Raw genomic sequence first — 14,294 nt, forward strand, 5'->3', positions numbered from 1 at the left:
GTAAGAAAAAGGAATCAGACTTTACTTCAGCGTCTACGACGTGCCTCCCCATATAAGCTGCCCTTTTGGTGCAGGATTAAATGTGTCCTTAGTCTGCAGTGCTCGTATGGCAACCCACACGAAGATGTGCACCAAGATCTAAGGAACGAAACTGCAAGGCGAAATATGATGGATTTGAGGGCAAATCTAATGCTATTAGATGGACGACTATTCACCCTACAAAAATACTTGGCGAATAGCCAACAGCGGGGCTTAAGAAAACGCTTGCTGATTTAAACAATTTTGTGGAAAGCACCAGTACCTCTTATTAAATTTTAGTGCCCGCTGAAGCATACATGTATGATGTAAATCTATACTTGTTAACGACGAGGGTGGGGATATGGGCTTGATGGTAGGTCATCATTGAAAGGTGTCTGAATAGCGCAACAAAACAAGGACACAAGAAAAAACGAAAACGAAGACAAGCGCTCGTTTTAGTTTTTTCTTGTGTCCCTCTTTTGCTGCTTTATCCAGACACATTTCAATGACTATATTTGAAGTCGAGGTTTTGACGGAAGCCCGTCTGGTCGGGAGGCATCATGAAGAAGGGTAAAAAGAACGACACCGACCACTGAATGAATACAAGAAAAGACGATTAGGCTCCCCTGACGGGAGCCTTGTTCACAATGAAATCAAGGGCTGCGATACAATGTTTATATGGTTTTAAAATATGATGATACATCATAATACATCATATTTTAAAACCATATAAACATTGTATCGCGCGCCCTTGATTTCATTGTGAACAAGGCTCCCGTCAGGGGAGCCGAAACATCTTTTCTTGTATTCATTCAGTGGTCGGTGTCGTTCTTTTTACCCTTCTCAATGACTATACTTGTTAGTTTGACAACGGTTTATTTGGTATATTATGTAAGAGTATACTTATGGTCTGTGTACTCATCTGGGTAACTGAATATCTTTATGGATAGGTAGATGGATGAAAAAATTTACTGAGAGTCCTGAGATACGCGATCATCGCGCTGCGGCCCGCTCCCACGTTGCGACAGGCAGGCCGAGCCTGGTCATCGCATCGTGGGCTCTCAGGACGGCACAGATATGATGCCCCTAGTAGGAGCTTCTTTATGCCTCCTCGGAAAAGAGGTTCTCCTTCTAGAAAATGTTCAAGTTCTGAAAAAAAGATGTTCACCTTCTAGAAAATGTTCACCTTCTGGGCGTCCCTCGATTCGTGTACAGAATAAAATTGCTTTGTGGTATTGCTGGCTGGCTGTTCTCGTGATACTGTTGACCGCATTTCGATTCAAATTATATCAAATTTTATTTATTTATTTTTTTGCCAAGCGACGAAGAGTAGCCGGTGCCGCCTAAAGGCGCCAGCTAATCCTATTACATCGCGTCTTTAAAAAAAGGTAATTGCGAACACTATCGTACATGTAAGCTTCATCTGTGCAGAATGCAGTAGTATTTGTTATTTCAGATCCGTACTGACATTAGCTAGGACACCCCTTGTATCAACCTCCCCGGAGGACTCTTGCTAGTGGCTCGTCTACTGCTTCCCTCCGGCCACAACCCAAGCGGCGCCCACCACGTACGAGCTCTCGTCAGAGCAGAGGAACACAACGACTTCTGCGATTTCTCTGGTGGTGGCTGGTCGACCGAGGGGAATACTTGCACACAGGGCGTTGCGCATTTCATCGCGCATGCTGAGCACGGGCGGTGAATCCGTCAGTCCGGGCATCACGCAATTGCAGCGGATGCCCCGCGAAGCAAGCTCGGCCGCCATACAGCGCGTAAAGGACACGATCCCGGCTTTGCAGGCAGCGTATACCGAGAAGCGCGGCATGGCATCGTTAGCAGCACGGCTGGACACGTTGACAATTGCTCCATCCGTGACCCCGGCTTGCAGCATGGCACGCGCCGCTGCTCGGCTGACCAGGAACGGGCCCTGCGACAATATCAAAGTGATCATTATCATCATGTATTTAAGTCTAATCCTGGACGACGGGCTAGTCCACAGATCTGGAGTTCTTTTCGACTAGATTCGACAAGATGGCTCGCAGCAAATGCTTCAACATGGCGCGACAAAATGAGGCTTTTTGTGTGTGGCAATGCAACTGTAGGGGGTACGCTCGTAAACGGGCGCCTCTACAGCAGTATATTCGCGCGTGTAAGGGTAGGCCGCAGGCTATTCTACTGCAGGAGACAATGACGGAAGAAGTTTCTCTGACGGGCTACCGAACCGTCTTCGGCGGATCCAAAGCTCGGGGGGCATGCATTCTGTTGGATAGCAAACGGACGCATGTGATCCATGATCTTAAGATACCTTTAAGTTCCCTGGAATATGTCATGATTGAGGTGATTCCTAACCGGGTGAACAAGAAAAGCGTGTTTATTCTGAACGTGTATAGTGCCCCGAGGGACAAGGTGCAGAGATTCAAGCTGCTTCTGCAGAAGGCTTCTAAGCTTGCCAGGGACCATCCGCTTATCATGGCTGGGGATTTTAATGCTCCGTATCACGTGTGGGGTTACAAGCATGACACAGTAAAAGGGAGAGACCCTTGGCAGAACGCTGCAGAGTTTGACCTTACGCTGGTCACTGACCCTGCCTTTCCGACACGTATAGGGACGTCGACTTGTAGGGATACTACCCCAGACCTCTGCTTTGTAAAGAACGCAGCCAAGCCTAGTTGGTGCAATCTTGCCGAAGACCTAGGTAGTGATCATTATATTAACCAAGTCGTTTTTGAGGTTGAGGGTAGGCGCCCTAGGGCGTTAACGTTTATAGACTGGGATACGTTTCCGATGATCCGGGAGGAGAGAGGAGAAAGGGGGAAGGAATTCGAAGGCCCGTACCGGCCGTCCCTGGAGGATTGGGTCACCAAGGTGAGGGAGGATGTAAAGGAGGCTACGAAGGCGATCACTACGGATTTGGAGGTGGATAGTGTTGATAGCAGGCTGGCCCATCTGATTGAAGCCAAGCGGTCTATGCTAGCTAGGTGGAAGAAGCAGAGGCTTAATCGCAGGCTGCGTAAAAAGATTTCCGAGCTGAATAAGCTGATTGAGCAGCACTGTAAGCTTTTGTCTAGGCAACAGTGGGATGAGGTATGCAACTCGGTGGACGAGCAGGTGCGCAACGGGAGGTCGTGGGGCTTGCTTAAGCATTTGCTGAACGACTCCAATACGAGGCTTAGTCAGGAGCACGTCCTTGCTAGAGCTGTACACGAAGCAGTGGGGTCTGCCTCGGAGGAAGAGCTGGTTGAAAAGCTGGCCAACAAATACCTTCCTGTTGCGGACCCGCATGCTTTTCTGACGGAGCAGGCCTACACGGGAGAGGACAACTTTTCCCTAGATGAGGACTTTTCTGTGGAAGAGGTACGCACGGTTTTGCATAACCTTAAGAGCAAGTCGGCTCCCGGAGCGGACGGGATTTCGAACAAGCTCTTGAAAAATCTGGACGATAGGTCAATGAAGTACCTTACCGGGGAGGTTAACGCTATGTGGAGAGACGGGGTGGTTCCGGAGCAGTGGAATACAGCTCACGGTGCTGATTCCCAAGGCTGGCAAAGTCCCGAGCATCGATAACTTAAGGCCTATTTCGCTCACTTCGTGTGTGGGCAAGGTAGCCGAGCATGCGGTGCTTAATCGGCTTACAAGGTACCTTGAGGAGAACCAGGTCTACCCCCACACTATGATTGGTTTTAGGGCCGGGCTGTCGACTCAAGACGCAATGAAGCTCATCAAGCATCAGGTCATTGATGGAGATGGAAGGGGCGTTAAGGCCATCCTAGGGCTGGACCTGGAGAAGGCTTTTGACAACGTTCGCCACTCCTATATTCTTAAGTCCATTTCGGATCTTGGCCTCGGCGCGCGCTTTCATGACTATGTCAGGTCCTTCCTGTAAGGCAGGAAGGCTACCTTGAAGGTTGCGGAGCTGGAGCGAAAGATGTTCAATCTTGGAGACAGGGGCACTCCTCAAGGGGCCGTCATCTCGCCCACATTGTTCAATCTGGCCATGGTCGGATTGACCAAGAAGCTCTTGGAGATTGAGGGGATTAGGCACACCATGTATGCAGATGACGTGACCATATGGTGTCCCGGTGGTAGTGAGGGCTATATCGAAAGTGTTCTGCAGGAGGCAGTACATGTAAATGAGAATTATTTGGAGCCGACGGGGTTAAGGTGCTCCCCCTCCAAGTCGGAGCTGTTGCTGTACAGTCCCACTAGAAGGGAACGCAAACCAAGAGGATGGATTCCCGTGGACCAGCTGAGCATTCAGCTTCGTACAAGAAATGGTGATCTCATACCTAGAGTTGATAAGATTAGGGTTCTGGGGATGATTATTGAGTCGAACGGCGCCAACACGCTGACGATCCAGAAGATCATTGCCAAGACAGAAAATGCGGTACGCCTAGTGAAGAGGGTGGCCAACAGACAGACGGGGTTCAAGGAGGACAGTCTCATTAGACTTATGCACGCATTTGTATTGTGTCACTTCAATTATGTGGCGACCATGCACAAGTGGAAACCATCGGAGAAGGAGAAGCTTGACACGCAGATTAGGAAGATCACGAAAAAAGTGTTGGGTGTGCCAATGTGCACCAGCACCGACCGACTTCTCCAGCTGGGAATTCATAATACCTTGGATGAGATAGCTGAGGCTCAGGAGAGGACGCAGATGGCGCGTCTCTCTACGACTAGCACGGGTCGGCAGATTCTGAGAGAGTTAGGGGTTCCTCAGGAGAAGATTTCGCAGCTTCATGTCGGTATTCCCGTGAAGGTGCGCAATCGGTATCATGTCAAGCCTGTTCCCAGGAACATGCATCCGGAGCGAAATGTTGGTAGAAGAAAGGCAAGGGGAGCTTGCCTACTGAGACTCATTCGTGATGAGAATCAGAAGGTTGGCTTCGTCGATGCTTCTTTCAACGAGGAGAGAAAGGTATTTACCATAGTTGTCGTGGACAATGGGGGCAGTCTCGTTAACGCTGCTACCGTTCGGACTGATAGGCCAGAAGTCGCAGAGCAAGCGGCTATTGCGCTCGCCTTGGTTGACATGCGCAGGCCTTTTATATATAGCGATTCAAAGTCGGCCGTTATAGGGCCTTTGAGAAGGGCTCGGTGGCTAAGGTTGCTTTTAAAATTATGCAGACATGTGAGATCTCTCAACACTACTTATGTTGGTTCCCTGCTCACCTTGGGATGATCGAGGGAGCCCCTCCGAATCTCAATGAGTCCGCTCATGAGGCAGCGCGAGATCTTACCCTCCGCTCTGCCCCGCGCAACGGCGTGGTGGTACTCCCCGAGAATAGAGACTCCCCTTCCACATACAATGAAATCACGAAGTATTACCTTCTTAATCGCAGAGTTTACAGTTTGCCGCATCCTAAACTAAACAGGGCTCAGGCACTTACATTACGCTTACTACAGACTGGTACTTATCCTTGCCCACGGAGACTGAACATGTTTTATCCAGAGACGTATACAGAGCCTTATTGCCAAGATTGTGGTGCTTTAGCCACGCTCGAACACATGCTCTGGTCTTGCGAAAGAATTGAAGACTCGGCGATCAAGGATGCGTCCAGGTGGGAGGCTGCACTTCGCAGCCCGGACCTGGATGAACAATTCTGGGCTGTCCAGCAGGCTCACGATGTGGCCGTGAGGCTTGGCCTTCCGGTCTCGACGTGGGAGCGGCCCGCTTAGTGATGAATTATCACTACTTGCAGGGCCAAATAAAGTTTTCTTTCCTTCCTTACCTCAATCTAATGATTCTGCAGCGCTAGACAGCAGTTCCCTTGTTGTGGCATCTATTCACTCGGACGAATCACAGGTAATGTGTTTTATGTATTACACCACATACACAAAGCACAAATTGATGTTCTTGGTTTCAATTTGAGCATCCGTTCATCCATCTAACGCACCTCCCGCACCCCCGCGCAGGTTGTAAAACCGGAAACTTTTCTCTGTGCCTAACTTCTTTCCCCTGCTCAAGCCTCCACAGACACACACACGCCTACTAGCATGCGATCCCTGTCGCAGTATGCTGCTTCTCTATAGCGTCTTGCACAGCCTGTTACTTTTCTTGTCATTGTTGATTGACTGGTCGTCAGCTTTTCTTTCATCTTTCTTTTTTAGCGTCGTTATTCCTGATTCTTTGTTTACATAAAATACAGTGAATACATACGTTTGTGATCGGGTATATCGTTTAAGCGTACGTTCTTGGCTTGAACCTGTTTCCAGAATTGGCCATAACATACTGTATTTGTGCATGTTTTGTTCTTCTGTGGCATGAGTGATTAGTTCCAGATAAATATGATTGTTTGCTGCTCCATCCGCACTAATAATGCGACCATGGAACCTTTCTTAATCAGGTCTCCCATCATTCGTGGTCCAGGGCATTTATAATGATTTCGTGGTTACATGACGGACTACACAAGTCCAGATCAAGAATTTCATAAGGCAATTTAAGGGTACCACTCACCGCGAATTTTAGGTGCGGCGCAAACACCTAACCTCAGGAGGAAAGACATGGCTTTGCGTACGCAATCGAGTCGACAGTAGAGTTCCGTAGTATGGTAAGGACATTAATTATTTACTAGGGAGTTGGGCTTCACCGTCCTTGCTGATCTGCCCACCTTGGTGGCTCAGCGGCTACAGCTTTCTTCTAAAGAGCTCCAGGTCGCTGTCACTTTTCGATTGGACCAACAGGCACAAGTGCCAGTCCAAATACCGACACTTGTACTGGTATTACAGCATCCCTTACTGCTGCATTCGGACGTTGAACCCCATGAATCAACAAATATAAATCCCATCGTGTTTACTGCGCTCACACCATTCACTCAATTTTTTTGGTAATGGCCAAGTGGGTGCAAGTTCTTGTGTTCTAGCGAGAGCCTCGTATTAAACATCCACGAAAATTGTTGGCGCATCCCATCTTCATAGCGATTGGGCCACCGAGAAGGGGAATCGCAGCCGCTACCTTGAGCTGAGCACGAAAATGCCAGTCACCGAACCATCGTAGTGGCTCACTGAGCGACTCGCGAGCTTGGAAACTCACCTTGAGATTTACCCGAACCGTGCGGTCGAAGCTGTCCTCGCTCATATCGACAGCCGTCGGTGTCTCTAAGTCCACATAGCCGACGCAGTTGACCAGAATATTGGCGGTCACTGGGCTGAACGTCTTCACGGCGTCAAATAGGCGCTCTACCGAGGCTGCGTCACCAACGTCCACTTGCATGGCTCGGTGATCGAGGCAACCTGTCGTTGCAAGAAACGACGCACACAAGTCGCAACCTAGCCCAGGCACATCGCGTGTGCTAACATGAGCATATATTTCCCGCAATACATTGTTCAGAAGGAACATGCGATCCGATCCTTTCTATTTAAGTTTTCCACCAATCCAGCCATTGTCACGATACGTATTACGGCTACAAGTCGTTCAGAAGGTGGGAATGCATGACCGAATGCATATTTAAGCTTCCAGCCCTTGTAGTTTTCACAGTCGCTAAACTTCTGGGCTATTTGCGGATGCTATCATTAACAGTGTTTCAAAAGTACCGCTCCTGAACGTACCATTGTTGGCACATATACTCGTGTTTCAGTCCACAGTATAGAAATGCACAGTGGGGTCGCAGAAATGAAACCATTTTATTATTAGAGATTTCTCTACGCTCAAACTGCATGCTACCACATCTAATGCGCAACATATCGCCCCTTTCTGAATATATGCGCTGAAGCACTTCGTATTGTATGTAACAGAAGTTTAAGCAGCATATGAGCACATGTATGTAGCACACAACAAACGCCACGAATGAAGCGAACGCAAATGTCACAGCGCGACACATTAAGTGTTACGGCTCGCCGTATTGACAGCTGTCAATTGCGCAGCACTGATCAGTCCGCTGACAATCTGTTGCGTCACACGCACCTTACCTGACGCGTCAACGGCAGAGAAGGGAAAATTTGTCCCAGAGAACAACACATGGGAAAAAAACAGGAATGGCTCTCCGTCATGTTGTAAAGTATGCCATGAGAAACTTGTGAAATAAATAACGCGGGATCATATGCACTATGCGCGAGCGCATGCAGCCGTTCGTTTGGCTTGGATCAGCGGTCCAACCTTAGGCATCTCAAAACAACTCACTGAATAATAATTTGAGGCATGCCTAATGTGCAGAATTGAAACCATGCGAAACATGCACGGTGCTCCTTATTATTGGGTGGGGAACGTACGCTTAAATAATACACGAATTCTGATTGTGAGCCTGCAAAACGTGGCGCCCAGAACATTTTCTAGAAAAGCCGACCTCTGACAGGCCATTCTACTTGGAACACCCATATGTATTTCGTTGAATATTCTGACGTTGAATAGTTTGCACTCACCATATCTAGGCCAATTTTGTCAAACGGCTGGGCTAACTGCCGGGCACAGCCAAAATTTACGGACGCAGCACGGCGTCACTATTCACTTCGTCAGCAATGGAAATCATTCCAACTTGCGCCTGTACTCACTGAACCCTTAGTTACGATTTGGCTTACCACTCAGACGCCCCCATCGCGAAATACCGATGTTGTGCCGCCTGTGCTTCAGCGCGGCATTTAAGAACGCTTATTCACTCGTCAACAGAAACGCCAACACAGTCGCATGCAATTCTTAAGGGTGTGAGGAAACTGTCGAGCAGCTTATGCGCCAGTGTCCATCCTTTAACTGGCATGAATATGACCTGCGTACGAACCTCTGCCGCTTAGAAGCGAAACCTTTCCTGTAAAAAAAGATCTCGGAAGATTTGTCAAAGAGCTCTTGTACGCTCAAGGCAATAAACCGTCTAATGCACTTCTTGAAGGCATTGGACCATGTGACCACTTGTGACTTAGTCAATTAACGTTCCCCTGCGGCTGTGCGCACGCTGACTCGCTCTTTTTTTAGACGACAATACAGCTCCCAAAGGCAACACTACAGCGCCAGCCGAAGGAGCGCCGACCAGCCCATTGTGGGTTTTTTATGAGCAGATCGACAAAGGAAAAACATAGCATATAAGAATCAAGTTATGATACCACAATTGCCGCGGAAAGACGGGGAATGCGGAAGATGGCGATTCAAGACGATGAGCAAAACGTGAACAAGGTGAATGCAGGAGCCAACGTTTTGACAAGTGGACTTGTCTTCTTCAAGGCGACATATGCTTTCCTCGCCACAGTATATATAGGTGGGGTTCTTCTAAAGGGGAGGGGGTGTGAGGCGGGAGGGCGCGGAAACGAGGGAAAGTGTGTTAGCGTGTCGAATTAGTAAAGGAACGCTGTGTACAAGGTCAACTGCCGCGGTGCGACAAGTGCGTCACAAACACTGGCTATATATGACTTCTACAGCAGTTACCTAGATTTTATTCCTCTAAAACAGTTTGCTCACGACGAGTAGTTCCATAGTATAATATCGAATTTTTGCATTTCATCACAGAAACGCTCGGCAGTAACACTAGGACTTAACACTGCAGTTTAGATTCTACCAGCACCACTTGATTCTTTAACTGCTCCTCAAAATAAGGCGGTTCTTCACGTGTTTACTTTCAGTTGCGGTAATTTCAAGTAAAGCTAATTGAGGCTTACAGCTGTTTGCAGAATACGAAAACGTATGTACCAATATATATTCTTTTTTTTCCGCGCTGCACGTTCAACTGACTTGAGCAATTTACTGGTGCTTGCTGCTTGAGGAATATACATGACAAATCCGTTTGACGAACTGGCACAGGCTACTCGGCCAATTTTTTTTTTTTTTTGAAATATGCCTTTTCCGCCATATGGCTACAGCCAGAAGGAAGCCGAGGCGTTATTCATGAGTAGTATGGGACATATTGAAAATATCATAATTCGCTGCTGGAGGGTCAAAAATCAAGTGAAATATGTAAGGCTTGTGGTGTCTTCCTAATGAAGGTTAGGGAGGTTCTCTTTTATGTCCTGATGAAGCGAATAGTTGTCCGTTTATAATTAAACAACGCTGGATCGAGACATGATGAGAAAGAAGGTGCTTGAATTTCCCTTTTCTATGCACCCTAAGCAATTGGCGCTGGAAAAAGCTGTTTCATGGTTTCGATTCGAAGTTGTAGCGAACTGATGGGTTTCGCGAACAATGCGTGTTTCGCCATAACGACAGTTCGTTGCTACCGTTGCGTGAGGGGTGAGCCATATTTTTGATAAAGCTTACTGAGGGTCACCATGGAACATTTCATCGCTTGCAATTGATTGGCTCTCTATCTTAACCACGAAACTTTCTTTCAGGTGATTGTACTATGGTATTTGTGAATTTATTATATATATGTGAATACTGTATATATGACGCGCCGTCGTGTTAGCAGCCATGAGGAAATCGTTTTATGGGGGCCTGTTTCCGAAAGCGGCGAAGGTAGCAGCTAACTTTTTCATGCGAAATGAGCGCCTAACTTTTTCTTTTACGCATTAATAAAGTGATCATATTTTACTAGAACAACTCACCAGAGTAATAAGAATCATGATAACAGCTGCGCTGGACACCAAATACCAAGATTTTTCTTCCGTGTAAAATGCAATGTCTCTCATAGCTAAGTACTAAGGCAATGTTAAGTGATTAGCGAAGCATCATAGACAACTTCGCGCGTTGAATTTGCACAGATTTTTTTATCAGACATTTATGGACAGACACAGCGCATATAAGCATTGCAAAACGAGTAGACCCCTTCAACGCTACATAGCTTGCAATAACCAAACCGCCAATTTTCTCGACTCACGCGCTTTTCAAGAAGGAACTGTGGTTCAGGCGTGACAGCAGAAAGAAGCCGACATATTCTTCAACAAGTACGGCTCTAGCCACCCATACCCCAAGCATACACGAAGGGAACGAGCGCGCGCGGCAGCCGAGCGAGCCGGAGCGAGCAGCGTCCTGGCCGTGACGTCCCTCGCGAGAGGGCGCCACTCCAAATTCTCGCCACGAATAACGCCGCACGAAAAGTGGACAGAAAATGGGTGCTGTCCAAGCATTGCATAGGCTGTATCCAACGCATTTCATAAAAATTCCGTGGGGCCTGGTTAAGGCAAGCACGCGGCAGGACATGATCCAGTCATTGGTTATGAACGGCGGCTTCTACAATGCTGTGATTTAGCTAGAGCCCTTTAGCGAAGCCACCAATATGACGAGCGTGATGCGACGACACAAGAAGACTGTATATCGTCGTTAGTCGGCATGGACTTGCCGCTGCCATTATTTTCAGAATCAGTCTTTCGCCTTTCACCAAGTCGGAGATCGTGGCAGCCTTAGGAAATCTCACAAGAAACACGATGCCCGGCAGGGATAAAATTAACAAGAAGACCCTCCGTAACCTGGACGACGGAGCGACGGAGAGTTTACGAAAGTATAGCAATGAAAGCTGGGAGACCGGCAGTATGCCGGCTTCCTGGAAGCACGCGGACGTAACGATGATCCCGAAACCCGGCAAGCCCATCAACCTACAGAACCTGCGTCCGATCTCTCTCACGCCATGCGCGGGAAAACTCTTCGAGCACATGGTCCACAATCGTCTCTCGCCCTACCTGGAAGAAGGTGGGCACCTGCCGAACACTATGTTCGGTTTGCGGCCTAACCTCACCACCCAGGACATTCTAATTCAGCTTAAAGAAGAAGTCATCGACGGCCTCAGTACATGCCACAAGAGTGCCATCCTGGCACTCGACGTGAAAGGAGCCTTCGACAATGTCTCACGCGAAGCAGTGCTAAACAGCCTACAACATACCACCTGCGAACGGCGCACATACAACTACGTCCGGGACTTCCTGACGCGTAGAACGTCGACCATAGGCCTGGGGAACCTCAGGACCGAGAAGTTACAAATACCGCAGAAAGGAACCCCACAGGGGTCGGTGATCTCCCCGTTGCTGTTCAATATAGCGATGAGTGGATTGCCGAACCTCTTGGAGAACATCAGGGGTATCCGTCACGCAATGTATGCAGACGACCTGACCATGTGGACGTGCACGGGATCGGTGGGCGAACAACAAGATGACCTGCAGGAAGCCATCGGCAGGACCGAGCATTATCTACACCGCTGCGGTCTTTCATGCGCACCGGAAAAGTCGGAGCTTCTGATCCGACTTTTAAAAAGAGGACAAGAGGCCGGCCTCCGCAGGAGGCACCTGACCCAATGTTGTCACTACATGGAGTCAACATACCGAAGGTGGACACACTCTGTATTCTGGGCCTCACTTTCCAGAAGGACGGTGCCGGTATCGCCGCCATTAAAAAACTGCAAGCGACAGTTACCCAAGTCGCGCACTTGGTGCGAAGAATGACAAACAAAAAGCACGGCCTGAAAGAGCAGGACACAATCAGATTAATACAAGCCCTGATAATCAGCAGAGTCACTTACGGCACCCCGTACCTGGGTCTCAAGAACAGCGAGAGAGACAAATTGAACACCCTAATACGAAAAACCTACAAGCTGGCACTGGGGCTTCCACCGACGACGTCGACAGAGAAGCTACTCAGCCTGGGCATCCACAATACTTGGGAGGAACTAGTAGAGACCCACAAGACGAGCCAGATATAGCGACTCAAGCTAACCAGCACGGGTAGAGACACGCTAATAAGACTGGGCTGCCCAGTCGCATATGAGTCCACAAAACAGCGGGTTCCTCTACCCCTGAGGGAGATCACGGTGGCCAGCATCCCGAGAAACAAGCACCCTGAATACCACAGAGAAAGGAGGCGAGCGAGAGCGAAAGCTCTACGTAAGGCCTACGAAGGACCAAAACAAGGAGAAGTCCGATACACCGACGCGGCAAAATACAAGAACAGAGCGGCCTACGCTATCAGCGTAATCAACGGCCAAGGACAAGAGGTAGCAGCGGCCTCGGTAAGCACTCCAGACATCGACTGCGCGGAAGAAACGGCGATAGCCCTGGTGGCCACTGCGGTCCAGCGAGAGGAAGATCAAATCACAATCATCACCTACTCACAAACAGCATGTAGAAATTACCAAAAGGGCCGCATTTCCAAACAAGCCCTGAGCATCCTCGAAAAACGAGGCAATGTTCCAGAACTGTACATTGTCTGGGCCCCGGGACACGACTCCCCGGCGGGTAATGTAGCGGTTAATGCCGCTGCTCGAGATCACATTATCCCGGCTATCCCACCGGGTTCACGAGCACCGGTAGACCAACAAGATAGCGTCCCGAAAAGATACGCCTATATCCTGAGCCACTACAGATTGGATAGGAGGATCTATCCACCCCCGCATCCCAAGCTGACAAGAGAAGAGGTGGTGATCTTCCGAAAACTACAGAGCGGCACATTCCTGCACGGCACCCTGCTACACGCCCTGTATCCTACGAGCTATACTCACAAATGTGCCTACTGCTCTACGCCCAATACCCTCTACCACATGGTATGGGAATGTCAAGAAAACCCATCGACAGCGCCCATCACCGGACCAACCGTCGAGCAGTAGGAGGCCGAGCTGACAAGCTCGAGCCCAGAAGACCAGCATCGCCTGGTGAGCAGGCCCAAGCTATCGGCTCAGGGCCACGGCATCCTGGACTAGGGACGCCGCCCACCTCGGACTATTTTACCGTCGGATCATTTCTACTAATAACGTTTATTCCTCCTCCTCCTCCTTTCAGGTTCACTCAGGAGAAGAGGAATGTTAAATCTTATTATGAAAAATGCACGAAATGCGGCCCGAGTGTCTCCGATACAGCATTGAAAATCAGAAGCTCAAATAACACATCCTCATGTCTGACCTTGTCGATGTAGGGGGCTGCGATCTCAAACCGGCGGAAGGGAGTTCACGTAAACGCCGTCGGTTGAACTCATGCTCAAACCACTCGCGGCAGCATCACGTACAGCAATTTAGCCCGGATACCTTGACACGACTCCTTTGCTCCGATTCTATTCCACGCTTACTACGCTGAGTGGCAAATCCCGATGATACCATCTGCACGGCATACAGAGAAGCAATGAAGAAAGGAAAAATAAAAAGAATCATTAAGAAATAGGTGTCGCGCCGAGCGAAATACGACACACCGACCTGCCATCGAAGTGAGTAAAGCGAGAGAGGAGAATTCGTCAGAGCCTTGGAGGCAGCACGACACACGTTGTCTCTAACCTGGCAGCGCCGCGACCACAGCTTCCACCGCTTCCAGCGTGCGTCCGGCGACCACCACACGGGCTCCTTTCTCCGCCAGCACCCGACAGACGGCGCCACCGATGCCTCCTCCTCCGCCAGTCACTATGGCCAGGCGGCCAGACAGGGCTCCTTCTCCTCCTGTGGACATCTGCGGCT

At 49.1% G+C, this 14,294-nt stretch overlaps 1 protein-coding gene across 1 annotated transcript; it reads right to left on the reverse strand.

The window, feature by feature from the left end:
* Positions 1 to 862: 862 nt before the first annotated feature.
* Positions 863 to 14,294, reverse strand: LOC135914808 ((3R)-3-hydroxyacyl-CoA dehydrogenase-like). The gene is made up of 3 exons (XM_065447734.2): positions 14,118 to 14,294; positions 7,049 to 7,248; positions 863 to 1,942 (listed from the first exon to the last, which is right to left on the reverse strand). Exons 1-3 carry the CDS (start codon positions 14,284 to 14,286, stop codon positions 1,544 to 1,546), a joined length of 768 nt encoding a protein of 255 aa, XP_065303806.1. The 5' UTR covers positions 14,287 to 14,294; the 3' UTR covers positions 863 to 1,543.

This window comes from Dermacentor albipictus, unplaced genomic scaffold (assembly GCF_038994185.2).
Source record: "Dermacentor albipictus isolate Rhodes 1998 colony unplaced genomic scaffold, USDA_Dalb.pri_finalv2 scaffold_25, whole genome shotgun sequence".
NCBI classification, from domain to species: domain Eukaryota; kingdom Metazoa; phylum Arthropoda; class Arachnida; order Ixodida; family Ixodidae; genus Dermacentor; species Dermacentor albipictus.

Excerpts from the sequence above, each read along its gene's own strand:
- LOC135914808 (XM_065447734.2), bottom strand. The coding sequence starts at position 14,286 with ATGTCCACAGGAGGAGAAGGAGCCCTGTCTGGCCGCCTGGCCATAGTG. Across the intron at positions 7,249-14,117 it reads TGTGGTCGCGGCGCTGCCAG|GTTGCCTCGATCACCGAGCC; the intron begins GTTAGAGACAAC and ends TTGCAACGACAG. Across the intron at positions 1,943-7,048 it reads CGGTTCGGGTAAATCTCAAG|GGCCCGTTCCTGGTCAGCCG; the intron begins GTGAGTTTCCAA and ends ATATTGTCGCAG.